At 45.9% G+C, this 15,158-nt stretch overlaps 1 protein-coding gene across 1 annotated transcript in view; it reads right to left on the reverse strand.

Annotated features, from left to right (window-relative positions):
* Positions 1-15,158, reverse strand: part of RARB (retinoic acid receptor beta) — a 336,058-nt gene that overhangs the window by 93,300 nt on the left and 227,600 nt on the right. The window contains exon 5 of the mRNA XM_086942137.1: positions 14,703-14,879. Within this exon, the coding sequence (XP_086798263.1) occupies positions 14,703-14,879 (177 nt within the window). The remainder of the gene's footprint in view (positions 1-14,702; positions 14,880-15,158) is intronic.

The raw sequence follows: 15,158 nt of genomic DNA on the forward strand, positions 1-15,158 counted from the left end.
TATAGAGCGCGATAGCTACCCTGAGGCGTCCTAGCGCTGTGGACTGAACGTGTGTGATTGAAGGACGAGAGCTAACTTTATTTACTGAATAGTAGGGTTTTTATTGCGCTTTATTAATCCAGCTAACATAACATAACAGGATCCAGCGGGTGGGGAAATAAGACAACTACTTTGGGTCGTGCTACGGTGTCATATTTTACCTGTTAAACCTTTTTGTACCCGTTCTGGGGAGTGACGTGTGCCGTATTCCCCCCTATCCTTGTGTTTCTTAATACCCAAGATGACTCTGTAGTGTGTGTCTTGTTTCTTCATTGCAAAATTCAAAATATTGTTTAAAAAACAACACAAAACATAGTGAAAATAGTTATTCCTTCCAATAATATCCAATTGGTCTGTACAATGGATTTATCACACAGACCGAGCAATCATGGGGAGCAGTCACAATCCACAGCCCAGGTTACTGAAAGTTGGCCATTGTTTGTGGTTCATGATTACCACACATATTCACAACACAAGGACCAGCACTATGGATCATAATCCATATTTACATCAGACAAAAGCAAATCCAGATCTTGGACACAGATCAGAGCCCAAAGGCCCCCTATACCCTGACTGTGGCCACTGTGCGCATCCTGCATCCACCACCGCACACAGACCGTACACCAGGTATCACTGTCCGTGTGATCCACCAAACGTTGCAGCTATAAATCACAGTCAATATTTGTCACAGACCTTTATCAATCAGAGAGTGTGGCCACATGCCATGCCTATATTTACACCAATGCTCCAGCAAACAGACAGCGACAACAGGTCATGGGCCGCCCTTGCTGGAGTTACTTAGTTATGGTATCACATGGTGCAATATTACAAAATAAATAGCATTCACCGAAATAAATGCAATGGAGGGGATTTTAACGTTTTCTGCCTAGACGCTTTCCTATTTTCCTGCAAAATCCTGGCTCTAAACACAATGGGTCCGATTCACAGAACTAACTTAAGACAAAATCCTAAACTTACTAACATTTTGGTATTCACGAAGGCACTCACTCATGTTGGTATTCACAGAAGGCACTTACTCATTTCAGTATTCACAGAAGTTAGGACTCCTAACTTTAGGACTTCTAAATGCCTTCAGTGAATACAGAAAGTCTTAAAGTTAGGATTTTTCTCAGTTTAGGAGTCGCCACACAAGGGAAGATTATGATGAAAGTAATCATAATGATGAAGAATTGAATGAAGTGAAAAAACAAGAACGAAAATAAAAAAGCATATCTTGAACATTTTTTGAATTGGCTGGACTTTATTGAAAAGCATTCCAGAGTGCGGCTTTGTGACGTTGCTCACTGTTGGGATGACGCATCCATAGAGAACCTTTCACACTTGCCCACATTTGTCAGTTATTGCAACCTGACAACCTTAGGTCACCAAGCACTTTCTATCACAACGTCGTACTTTAAAATGTAGCCACTAATGATAGCCTTGAAGGCGTCCCACATGACAAGGCCAATGAGATCATCAGCTGTCTGAGGAAAGACATGGGGAAAGCAAGGGAGGACTTGAAGCATCTCTGGAGAACTAAGAGCCCGGCATGAGTTAATGTGCACAACAGCTCTGGAGGTTCAACGGGGACTCATGGCAGGGAGCTCCAGGCCGGGCTGTCAAAAGCCCTCCTGAGGAAAAGACAAATGTAGATAAGAACCAGGAACTCGAAGGTTTCCACGAGAACCAAGGACTTGAAGGTTTCCAACACAAAGGCTGGAGGCGATAAAGCAACGGGAGCAAGGCCCGCTTCTCTGGATGCAACTTCCTTCACCATCGAGGAGTACCAAAGTTTAGTGAAGCAAAGACTTCTGCGACCGAGTCTTCGTATGCCTCTTCCTGTGAAGAGCGATGCTCTCCATTCATGCCAAGTCAATGTAAAGACTTCACTCTCCGCCAGACTAGGTGGGGGTTGTGTAGACATCTACAACCTGCCTCAACCTGAGGAGGACCGAGTTGAGGTCTCACTTTGTGAACATGAAGGGCTCTCAGACAGTTGAGTAGCAGTAAAAGGAACCAAAACCTAGATAAACGGTGGCCTCTCGAGCAGTGCGCGAAGCTTTTGGTGTTGGTCTAGGCCGGCAGAGGTGGAACAGCCACGAAGAGGTCTGTCTGGTGGAGGTGACAATTCAAGGAACTTCTGTCAGGCTGGCACTGAATGAGGAAAGGTGGTCCAGCTTGTAGCTGCCAAGTCGACCTCTGCACTCATAGTGTTTTCGAAGGCCGAATATTGGAGGTTCTGTAGCTGTAGAACTAGGGCTTCCAGGCGCTAGGAAGGATGAATATACAGAAAAAAGCTTAGAGCTAAAAAGCATGTGCCTTATCCAAGAAGCGTTGTTTCTCTTCAGGAGGGGGAGATGTCATATTGCAAGGATACTAGGACCGTGGGGATGCCAGAAGGACACTGGACATCACTTCCTGTGTGGAGATGGGGAAAGACCGGAAGTGAAAGGAACACAGGGGCATTCGATCAAAGGATAGCGTGGGAGGAGCTTGGGGAGATAATGTCCCCCGCAGTAGGGGAACCATATAGTAGTGAGGGTGAAAGTAATAAAGAAGAGATTCACATAATCTCGGTGTCTGGCTGGTCATTTGCCTGAGAGCTCTGACGTCACGACACTCCAGCATGAAACTGAAGAGTGAGGCATGTAGAGGGGGCTACTGTTTAAATACTCCATCCTCGCACCGCTAACGAGACACATTCCATTTTACCGAATTGTAAAATCACGGTTTTATTACATACAAAAAGGGCTGGGGCTACAACTGTAAAATGACTGCCTATCTCAGCTTAATTTCGGGTCCAGACCTTCCGCGCAGTTTCTCTATTGAACACGAGGTGGCGCAAGAATCCCAATAGTTAGCTATGGAAGGCACACTCGTGCAGCTGAAGCTGAATGGTGACCTTTGATCTCACCCACCTTCCTAAGGGCTCTGGAAAGGCCAATGAAACAACCTCGTCAGAGACAGACTGACAGGTAAAGGCAGCGTGTGTACGCGAGGAGTTTCAAAACGCAGCGGAACACGTGTCTGTTGTGTCCCTCTGGCGAGGCGCCAAACATGTCATTCGCCCAGTCACACGAAAGTCAAACTCTTTCCAATGAAAGCTGCCTGTAAATTGGTCTTTGTTTGAAAGAATCTAAGAATGTGCCCTGAAAATGCCCATGCCTGCACTGAGAACCAAGATCGAAATATAAGACGCACAAGGTTAACATGTGATACCAAGAAAACCAGCATCTCGACTCGTGACGGGCGTGGGTGAGTCCAGGGACGTCATTAGGGGTCGCAGGGGCAACCCCTGGTCTGTTCTTTGCGACCCCTGGCTCTGCCTGTGCGACCCCAGGCGCCACGTCAGTACCAGGGACACACAAGGGCAGCTCGCCCTTCTGGACGTCGGTTGGGGCTTCACTTTCTTTCTTTTCTGTCAAATGTTTTATTTCACTAATAGTGAAAAATATTTTTTTGTGTAATAAAAAATGGTTACAATTAGCTGGAATATGACAATCCCTGGCAGCTAAGGGAAGTAAAACATTATTTTAAATGTATGCTGAGTGCGTTCTTGCGGGCGAGAGTGTGTTTATGTGAGAGCTATTGTGTGTTTAAGTGGATGTGTGTGTATACGTGTAAGCTTGCGAGTGAAAGTACAGGTTAAATGGTATGCTTTGTCATTTCTGCTACCCCTGGCATTTTGGTGAATTGATCTTCATGGGCATACATCGTCTAATAGCTGAATAAAAGTGTTGGCTGTTTTACAGGAGACCTCTGGGCCATGCCAGCTTCACCACTTGAACGAACTGTGGGGCATATTACCAAGGGCCTTATCGCTGCTTTAGCGGCACTTTCTGCCGCTAAAGCGACGATATTTTTATTGTTCTATCAGCACCGCAGTTAGGGACAGCTTTCTGGCAAAAGCGACCAGTTTGGGTGCCGCTTTGCATGTCAGCGATATTTATCGCTAATGACATGCAAAGTAGGCGTTCCCGACCAACAGACCTGAGAAACAGCCGCTAACAGGACTATTGCCTATTAGCAAGGAGGCCCTGGCACCGGTTAGCGTCGTAAAAAGTTGCGCTAACCGGGGTCATCGCCGGTTTTTTAACACCTGCTAATATCAGGAGTTAGCAATACCTACCATGGGGAGGTGGATTATGCTGATACGACCACAGGGTCGTATTAGCAAGGTTTTCCACCTTCCCCATGTAACATCGCTGGTTTTCTCACGATGCTGGTCCTACCCTCCCACTATCGTTGGAATATATATCACCATGGTGCTAATTGTTGCTAATACAGAGTTAGCGTGGTGATATATTCCAGCGATAGCTGGCGATGAAAAGATTTGCGCTAACCGCGCTCTGCGATATTTTTCGCAGCTTCTTGCTAATATGCCCCTGTGTGATCCTGGCCAAATCCCTGTATCTCCATATGTTTGAAATCTCAGATCTCCACTAACATAACTGGCGGCCTCAGAGTAAATGAACCCGAAGAGGCGTGAGACAGCCGCAGGCTAAGCCTAGTTTTTCAATCCTAGGGGGAGGGGAGGAGGGAGTGGAATTAAAAGGAGTTGGAAAGTGTTCAACGTTTTATAATGTAGTATTTACACCACAATTACATATTGGCTTCTCTTGATCATGGCTTGCATTATGCATCACTTTTTCTCATTTTTGAGTTCTTTGAGCCAGATGTTTTTTTAATTCAACCATCATTTTCTTCAGTGAAATGCCTGCTGCACAGATCTTCGTGCGACCCGTAGGTCACAGGTTCAAAGTTCAACAGGGCGCATAAGAACTTCAATCCACACAAAAGATGCACTGCACAGTTGTATAACAGTACACCACCACCTGTTATTTAAACACACAGAGTCAGTTTACTTCCAGTAGTGCTCTGCGTAAACAACTGTTGTTATCTAAGCATTTTCTGTGTACAAGCCCGATCGCCTTATAAAACAGATCGGAAACAAGTTGCTCCCCACGTGTCTCGTCCCTTTCTGGAGTCAGGCAAGGGGCCAATGTCTGCATTCATTGGGGCCTGAGGGAAGGCGTGGTAGCCGTGACAGGCCTGAAATGGCTGATGGATGCCTGCAGGGACCACCCAGTAAAAGCATAAATGTGACCCCCGCCCCCGAGAACTGAGACAACAACCCCATGTGCCCGAGGGAGGGCAGCTCAGAGCTTCCAGAACTTTCCATTCTAGAATAGTCCTTGTTTACTTCCATCCATCAGTGTCAGAGATAAAAGATCCCTCAAAAGAAATGTGACAAGGGATGGGGGAGAGGTCGAGGGGAGGGGGTAGGGGGGGGATCAGACCCCCACACGGAAGGATCTCCTTTGAAGTTGCGCATATTTTTCTAATTTCGCTCACAGCCCTTGATTTCCAGCCGGACTCTCTTTTCCTGGGATGGGCCTCAGGCCCGGCTGAGGACGTGCACTGGGCACTGAGAGACCAGGGTGCAAGAGTGTCATGGGAAGGGCCAGGGGTTATGACTGAGACACAGGATACGGTACCTCTGGAGAAGAGGTGCCGAAGGGGCCCGCCAACCAGCCCTCACCTTCAACCATCTGCTCTGCATACAACCGAGAAACCAGCAGAGCTCGTTCTGGCTATTCCAGCTGGACAGCTCAGTGGGCCGAGCACCTGCTGCACAGAGCATTGAGCAACGCGCATTTCACAGCTTGGGGCCGATTCAGACATGTGTCCTTCCGGGGACGATTTAATGGGTACAAATACAATGGGACATAATAACATCTGTGGTGTTAGTAATTTAAATACAGTTCGTTCTATTTAACTTTAGTCCTTTTTCAAATGGGGAAGGGTCGGGTATGAAGATACCGACGAAAGCATTTTAGCGATCGAACTTGTACTATTTAAAACGTTTTACGAAGCGAACAATTACACGAAGGGCTCGTGCCCTCGGAAAGCACCATACGTAGATGCTTTCACCATTTTGCATTTTAGCTTGTCTTTATCCTTTCTATTTTTGCGACTTATTTTCCATTTGTAGACATTTTCTGTTTCAAGTCGTTTTATAAACTTCTTGGTAACGCTTTAGTACAGAGTCCAGACCGCCTTTACAAAATCATGTTATAGATTGTCCACTATAAAGAGTTCCTGGTTCATTGTCACTGAAGTAAGAGATGCTATTACTGTGGAGTCACTTCAGTAAGGTACAATCTTAGTGTGACGTTTCTACGGTGTGATGTCACTGTAGTGAAGGCAGCTCTTAGTGTGAGTTATCACTGGAGTTGGGGAGCTCCCAGTGTGATGTCACTGGAGTTGGGGCGCTCCCAGTGTGATGTCACTGGAGTTGGGGAGCTGAAGTTGGGGAGCTCCCAGTGTGATGTCACTGGAGTTGGGGAGCTCGCAATGTGATGTCAGTGGAATTGGGGAGCTGAAGTTGGGGAGCTCCCAGTGTGATGTCACTGGAGTTGGGGAGCTCCCAGTGTGATGTCACTGGAGTCGGGGAGCTCCCAGTGTGATGTCAGTGGAATTGGGGAGCTGAAGTTGAGGAGCTCCCAGTGTGATGTCACTGGAGTTGGGGAGCTCCCAGTGTGATGTCACTGGAGTTGGAGTGCTCCCAGTGTGATGTCACTGGAGTTGGGGAGCTACCAGTGTGATGTCACTGGAGTTGGGAAGCTGAAGTTGGGGAGCTCCCAGTGTGATGTCACTGGAGTTGGGGAGCTCCCAATGTGATGTCAGTGGAATTGGGGAGCTGAAGTTGGGGAGCTCTCAGTGTGATGTCACTGGAGTTGGGGAGCTCCCAGTGTGATGTCACTGGAGTCGGGGAGCTCCCAGTGTGATGTCACTGGAGTTGAGGAGCTCCTAGTGTGATGTCAGTTGAGTTGGGGAGCTGAAGTTTGGGAGCTCCTAGTGTGATGTCACTGAAGTTGGGGAGCTCCCAGTGTGATGTCACTGAAGTTAGGGAGCTCCCAGAGTGATGTCAACGGAGTTCGGGAACTCCTAGTGTGATGACACTGGAGTTGGGGAGCTCCCAGTGTGATGTCACTGGAGTGAAGGCAGCTCTTAGTGTGAGATATCACTGGAGTTGGGGAGCTCCCAGTGTGATGTCACTGGAGTTGGGGTGCTCCCAGTGTGATGTCACTGGAGTTGGGGAGTTCCCAGTGTGATGTCACTGGAGTTGGGAAGCTGAAGTTGGGGAGCTCCCAGTGTGATGTTAGTGGAATTGGGAAGCTGAAGTTGGGGTGCTCCCAGTGTGATGACACTGGAGTTGGGGAGCTCCCAGTGTGATGTCACTGGAGTCGGGGAGCTCCCAGTGTGATGTCAGTGGAATTGGCGAGCTGAAGTTGGGGAGCTCCCAGTGTGATGTCACTGGAGTTGAGGAGCTCCCAGTGTGATGTCAGTTGAGTTGGGGAGCTGAAGTTTGGGAGCTCCTAGTGTGATGCCACTGAAGTTGGAGAGCCTACAGTGTGATGTCACTGGAGTGAAGGCAGCTCTAAGTGTGAGATATCACTGGAGTTGGGGAGCTCCCAGTGTGATGTCACTGGAGTTGGGGTGCTCCCAGTGTGATGTCACTGGAGTTGGGGAGTTCCCAGTGTGATGTCACTGGAGTTGGGGAGCTGAAGTTGGGGAGCTCCCAGTGTGATGTCAGTGGAATTGGGAAGCTGAAGTTGGGGAGCTCCCAGTGTGATGTCACTGGAGTTGGGGAGCTCCCAGTGTGATGTCAGTGGAGTTGGGGAGCTGAAGTTGGGGAGCTCCTAGTGTGATGTCAGTGGAATTGGGAAGCTGAAGTTAGGGAGCTCCCAGAGTGATGTCAACGGAGTTCGGGAACTCCCAGTGTGATGTCACTGGAGTTGGGGAGCTCCAAGTGTAATTCCACTGCAGAAAGATCATCTTTTAGTGTGATGAGACTGCAGTGGATGCAGCTGTGTGGGTTGTCACTGCAGTAAGGTTAACCCCAGTGGTGATGTCACTACAGTCATCTCAGCTCTGTATATGATGTCACTGCAGTAACTGCAAAAAGAACAATTGATGGACAGAATGCTGAACAGTGTTAAACATTCACCGCAGTACAGAGATCTGGACCTAAAGCTATCCATTTTTTTGCACTCCAGTTTAGACCCAGCCATATGCAAATCAGTCTTGACCCGCTCCTCGTAGGAACAGTCCAGTTCGAACTGCCAGGCCAGGTCCTCCCTGGATCGGAAACAAGCATCCTGGGACCGGTTTTGGGGTTTCACCTCTCATCAGCCTGGTGAGTGTAAGAGGGATGAGGTTGGGGAGAAGCAGCCGTGCAACAGAGAGCAACATGGAGTATATGAGGGAGACGGCTCGAAAATGTGTGCGCTCTAATGGAGTGCTTCACACAAAAGATTAAAGTAGTGCTTGAAAAGAAGAGGTGGAAGCAACGATGCTAGTCAATCTAAGACAATGTAAATGAGCAATGCTCCATGGGAGGGACAAGCACAAGATTGACAAGCTAGGGCACGAATAAGAAGCAGACAAATAAGAGTGACAAGGAAATCTAAACAGTTTTAAGTCATGGGCGGGCTCCAAGCTCCCCTGTCTTCTTAGTAAACCACAAAATGACTTGCAACAAGCAGCGCATTCACTGTCTACTAGGCTCGACCTTAAAAGGAATGAAAATATGAAAAGACTCCCCAGTTGTCTGCTAGCACCCGAGTTAGATTAAGGAGAGTGTGCTCAACTTAGCTTTGTCTGTGGTGATGATCACAGGTATGCACGCAGTAACATCAGCGGGTATTCCCTGTATCTGATCTCGAATATTAAGCAGTAAGGCAGGCAGATTCTTGCCTGACTTTAACATGGCTGCTGCGGAGGATGTGCTGTAACACGCTCATATTGTTGTGATAGGTTCCACCCAGATGTCAAAGTCGGTAGAACTGGGAGGGGACAACAGTCCTCCACTATTTATATATATGTATATTTATTTAATGGGTTGTGACCTGCACACATCTTTGTCCTTCATACAAGGTGTGTAGGAGCGGTATATCGTAATCCAGCCACTGTTTTGGTCTGGGCTTGAAAGGAACCGATTGGAGGACAGGTGAGGAAGTACTGGGCCTCAGCGGACAGTCAGCAGAGCTTCGCAGCCTGCTGGTCACCGACAGGTGAGGACCAGAGTGAAAGTTGGTGCAAATCATGGGAAGCCGTGCCCCGACGGCATGCACAGAGGATGCTCTGCACATATGGCCGCACCTCCTCAGCTGCCAAAAGTGCCAATATATAGTGGCCTGTGGGGCCAAGGTCTCACCAATGCTTCATGTGTAGGGCCTCGCAGAACAGGCCAGGATTAACAAAGCTGCACAGGCCTTTCACTTTGTTAATGCAAGCCGAGCATGCCTGAAACACTGACGAACAAAAAGGTGTCTAAAGATGGGCCTGTTCTTATAACAGAGCAGGACATTTGTACAACCAGCAGAGATAAGCAGCTGTGCTCCCGCTTGATGAAAAGCTGCTCTTTTTACTATTTTACCTTTTAAGAAACAGTTAGTGCTTAATTGGAGACAGTAGTTTCCGGTGCTCGATACTGACACGTTGGGGTAGATTTACAAGCCCCTTGCCCCTCTTTTACGCCGCTGTTGCGTCACTTTTGTGATGCAATGGCGGCACAAATCCAGCGCCAAGGTGTGGGCTACTTACAACGTGACGCATCTGGGAGATACGTCACGCTGTAAAGCCCTGCGCCACAAGAAGGCGTTCCTGCGCGGGGGTGCGTTCTGGTGCAGGAACGCCTCCGAAAAGTGGCTGAGTGAAATCTACAAGATTTCACTCAGTCACTTTTAGGGCCATGCTGCGTAAAAACCCTGCGCCTTCTTGAAGCAGGCTTAAGGATTGACGCAGCATGTTAGAGATAGGGAACCCTGAGCCTTGCTGGAGCTGCATCGCTTGCGACGCAACTCCAGCAATGCGCTGCATTTCCGTCGGGGATACGTCAACCATCCGAGCACCACGGTGTCCCGCATTGTAAGTGCAGCGCATCAGTGGTGACTCACGGGTGGGAAGATGCGTCGCAACTCTTCTGGCACATCTCTGCTGATTAGCAGAGATGTGCCAGAAGTCGTAAGTCTGCCCCTTAATTAGCAACAATGGCACTTATTACAGTCAACCACATGGTGGCGCTGTTTGTCTAATGTAGAGATGAGCACAACATCAGTTGTATTTTAATCCCATATACATTAAAAACAACAAGTCCCTGCCGCCTAAGACATCCTTAGAGCTTTGGGGCCTGGAATGGTCTGAATTGTGAAACTTGTGGGACCCTGATGACAATGAGCGTGGCTGGTATTGTCATTGTCATCGCGGGCAGGGGCGGTTTAAATTGCAATTCCTCATGGGCCCTGGCATTTATCTTTTTACAAATTAAGCATTGTCAGCTGATTTCTAAGCAGTCTTTCAGGATGATTCAATCTATTGTCAGATTTTTGTACCAGAATTCTTTGTCTTATTAAAGACAGTTACCTTGCTATCATCCGAGAATGCTTGTGACATCATGTTGTAGATAGATCTTTTCCACCATTCAAAACAACTCTTGAACTGATTATTAGCAAGTAAAACACGTCAATTTTCCGGTTGTAAAAATCTAAATATATTACGTGTTCTTCAAAGAAGGCAGCAAGTGCTAAGTAGTAAAAGTACCCCTGTTAGGCGAATGTTTGTCACTGAAATATATTACATGCTCTGGGCCCAATTCACAGAACTAACTGAAGACAAAATCCTAAACTTACTACTTTTGGTATTCACAGAAGTTAGGATTTTGTCTTAAGTTTGTCTTAAGTCTGTCTTAAGTCTGTCTTAAATCTGTCTTAAGTCTGTCTTAAGTCTGTCTTAAGTTTGTCTTAAATCTGTCTTAAGTCTGTCTTAAGTCTGTCTTAAGTTTGTCTTAAGACAAACTTAAGACAAAAAACTAACTTCTGTGAATACCAAAAGTTGTAAGTTCATTCTGTGAATGCCAAAAGTAGTAAGTGCATTCTGTGAATACCAAAATAGTAGTAAGTTTAGGATTGAGTCTTAAGTTCATTCTGTGAATCGTGCCCAAAGACACAGCAGCACTGCACTAGCAGGCACTATATACAAAAAGCAATCAATGTATTATTATACATAGGGACACTATTTAGGGACATTACTGGCAACCTTCCACTCTGGACTGCTAGTGGATTTATAGAATTGGGAATCACTTTTCACCACTAACAAATAGTATACAGCACGTGGGGCTGTGATTCTGTGAATGCCCAAATAGATGTCAATCAGTGAGCTGAATGTTGAAGGTAGTGGTTTGCATTCCTGCTTCACTCAGAAGAGGCGTGGGCTTGTGGGTACGTTGTAGACTTATGCATAAAAAACCTGGGTTCGAATCCTAATTCTCACAACTCCATCAAACTGTGTGATCCAGGGCGAACTGCACAGGTCCCTGTGATAAAATAGTGTCCCATGCAAGAAAAAGAATACAATTATATTGAATAAAAGCAAAGCCCGGACCCTGTCTGATTAGAGATTTGGCTCTTTTTTCTCGCCACCCCACTTACTTTGCCTCAAAGCCCAGTGCCCCCACCCAGGGCAGCCCCGCTCAAGGTCACATTTTCACTACTTTTTATGGTCTGGCTCAAAAGTACAACTGTTGGCAGAACATTATGTGAGCATTACTAGAGAGGCGCTTTGGCTACGCCTACATGTTTAGAATGGGCAGAAGTTGTGTGCTTCCACACAAAAGAGTGCTTGCCCTCCACACAGCTGTGATCATTTTAATTATTTATCCAGCTGCCTAGGCTTGAACATTCCGGGACATGCGCATGACATTGCAATGCTATTAAAGTGTCTTGGATCGTTAGATTATTAGATTATGCTGTTTTTCTCTAGTAATGGCACAGATACGAGAGGGGCAGTCATTAACCTACATGGATTTTTCGATCTGGCTTGACAGTGGAACTGTCCCCTGACCTTTTAACCTACATCAATATTATTCTACAGTTCTTTTCTTCCACACAGATATGCATTCATTCCCATGTTACTTAAAGCTATATAAATGCAAACCTGTTTCCCTCTTCTATCCCTCCACTATCCTTCTGAATCCAAATACATGTCTAACATAGCCACCTTCAAATTACTTTCATCTTTCACTATACTATTTCAACACTAATCCTTTATGGGTTCTGGAGTAGTGTGCTACTCGCCGAAAAAGCACTTCAACGCATTGTCAAGGGTAGTAAGCGCTATATACATACAATTTCAATACAATACAATTCACATTACCATACAACATTCTTTTAAAGCCAGACCTATTGACATTGCCAGTGCTTGTTTACATTTCATACTCTGGCTGCACCTCTTCCAAGATTGCATAGAGGTGGTGTTTAGGTATGCCTCCAGCATTGACACGTGATGCTGCGGTGCTGTAGTTTTCTGTGGCCACTCAATACACACTTCAAACAAAGTACATTATTCCTCGTGGGCCTCTGAAATTCTGACGTGTTCTTCAGAGACCATCAAACTTCGTGGCTCTTTTATCTTTTGACATTGATGGATGTGGATAAACAGAGGCTATTCTAGGAGGGGCACTTCTGGAAGCTTCGAGATCACCTTCCTGCTGAAGTAATTACTGATGTATACATTCCTCCCGTAAACTCACACATCATCTATTCCAGCTCTACATTCTTATTCTTGCCTCCTTTCCCCTTCCAGGGACTCCCTCGCTCCTATTACCTGTTGCTCAGTTTATCCTTGTCACTTGTGCCCCTCCGATCTTTTGACTAAACATGTTGATATTATGTACTGCCTTTTTTATCTTGCTACTTGTTTTTATGCATTCTGTTTACTCTCTGATACTCTACCCTGGGTCTGATCCGTGCCATAGAAAACTTTAAAATAAAATAAATAAATACAAAGAAAAAATGGTGGTCCCAGATCTGGTGTCACTGAGCCATCTCTTACCCCCGATCCCCATGGAGGGGATGCAGGGTCTTTAGGACAGACAACAAACTTCCCATCACCTATGACTGATCGATGGAAGAGATTCTGTTGTGGCCAAGGTTTCGACCTGCACTGTCCTGGGACCACAATAAATTCCCATGCTATTTTATCATTGCCTCTCGATAAAATCACCCCAGTACTGTGCAATTACGAATTGGGAAACATCCTTTACAACAAAACTTTTTCCACGCAGTACCTTTACAACGCAGGAATTACAACGCAAGTCGTTACAACGACTTGTGCTGGAGGGCGCTGTAGGATAGGGAATAGTTTAATTTACTATCCAAAACCTTCCCTACTATCCACGGGGACTGGAGTTGGAATAGTAAATTAAACTATTCACTATCCAGCGCCCCCCAATGCAAGTCGTTGTAACGACTTGCGTTGTAAAACCTGTGTTGTAAAGGCATGCGTGGAAAAAGCATGCGTTGTAACGACATACATCCTTACGAATTAAACCCCATAAAATTGAGAGTTGTTGTGATTTTTCCAGTCAATAAACCACACGGGATTTGTAAGTCATAAAACTACATGGAATTTACCAGTCCATGCGGTTCTCCCAAACACTTTTATCATCTCTTCTGGGCTGGCCGTAAATGTATGCATGGGCCTATGGTAGGGTGGGAGATGAGGGAAGGGGTTAGGGGGCACAGGAGGGAAGAGGAAGTTTTTTTCTAGCAGGGGGGAGCACTGAATGCTCCTCCATAAGATAACACTGAAGATGAGACATGGCTGTTGGGGCTGGCACACCTCATGCGAGTTTCCAGCTTGAACTACCAATCAGAAACACTGGGTCAGGGTCTCCTACACCCGGTAAAGCTGGTAAAACCAAACAACGTATAATCAGGTGGAATAAAATGAACCCATAAACACATGTGTTATTTCCCTCCGCCTAACTTGAAATCAGGGCCTTTGTGTCTTCCTTCTAGGGCTATGTGGCTGCTGTTATTGTTAATAGGTAGGTTTGTGGCTGTGTCCTCTATTGTATCCTGAGCTAAAGTCTGTATCCGTCCTCAGTTGAAAAAGTAGTGCCTCACAGTGTGGATATGGGTTGCTTATTAGTCATTACTATTATTGGGCTGATTTACAACTTCAAAACCAGCTCCACTATTCATTAATGTGTAAACACACTTAATAAACACTGTACAGTCTTTATTTAAACGTCCTCTTTCAGCATAAACCTATTGACATGCATTTACTGTTTGGAGATCATTATCACTTAGTGAATATTAGTGTTTTTATTTAGTCTAATTTCAGTAAAGAATTCATGAAAGTGTAAAAGGTCAAAAGCACATTGTACTTGGTCTACTAGACCACATGCAAGTAGCAGCAAACCTATGTCACTACTCTAAATGCAGTATTTTCCCACTTGTACAGCACAGGTCTTCGAACTTGTAACAATGCATATAAAACTCATAAATTGAGTTTGTTGAGGGCATTCAATCATCTTTACATGTAAGTGAGAATTCAAGAAGAGACATTGTCGACAACGTTGCGGCTTCATGTGGGTGCCATAAGCCATCATCAGGACAAATCATCAAATAATCCTATTCTTAAAACGATATTTTTTTTTGATTTTATGGTGGAGCACAGTAGAATCCAAACCCAAACTGATGGCAATGGTGTGAATTCTGGACAACTTATGCATCTAATTGATCAAATGTGGTGGGCAGGACTACAGAGGTGCTATAGCGTGATGCCTGAGAACAAGCGTTACAGTCACTTACCAAGATATCCAGACACGCTGCCTTCAGCAGGGTGATCTGGTCTGCGATGGTCAAGCTGGTAAAGCCGGGCAACCGCTTTGCAAATTCCACAATTTTGATAATGCACTTAGTCGCAAGCTCACTAAATTTGTCCCAAAGTCCGAGGTCAAGGCGGATTCGCTGTTCAGCGCTGGAATTCTGGAGAGAGCAGAAAACAGAAGGAAACAAAATTATGTAACCATCAGCCTCAGTAAACCATTAGAGCTTGGCATATATTGGCACATAAAGATAAGTTTGTACACGCACAGCAACGTACGACCAGCGTTTGTTGCACGTTTTAATCCCTACCATCAGAGTAAAAGGTGTTTGTAGGACTTTGTGATGGAAAATCCATGCCCCATCAGTGCTAATTCAAAGTTTCAAACTCAAGTCAGAAGTGCCAGTTCGCAGAAGTGCCAGGGACAGAACCAGGAGGCA

The sequence above is a fragment of the Lissotriton vulgaris genome, chromosome 10 (assembly GCF_964263255.1).
Source record: "Lissotriton vulgaris chromosome 10, aLisVul1.2, whole genome shotgun sequence".
NCBI classification, from domain to species: Eukaryota; Metazoa; Chordata; class Amphibia; order Caudata; family Salamandridae; genus Lissotriton; species Lissotriton vulgaris.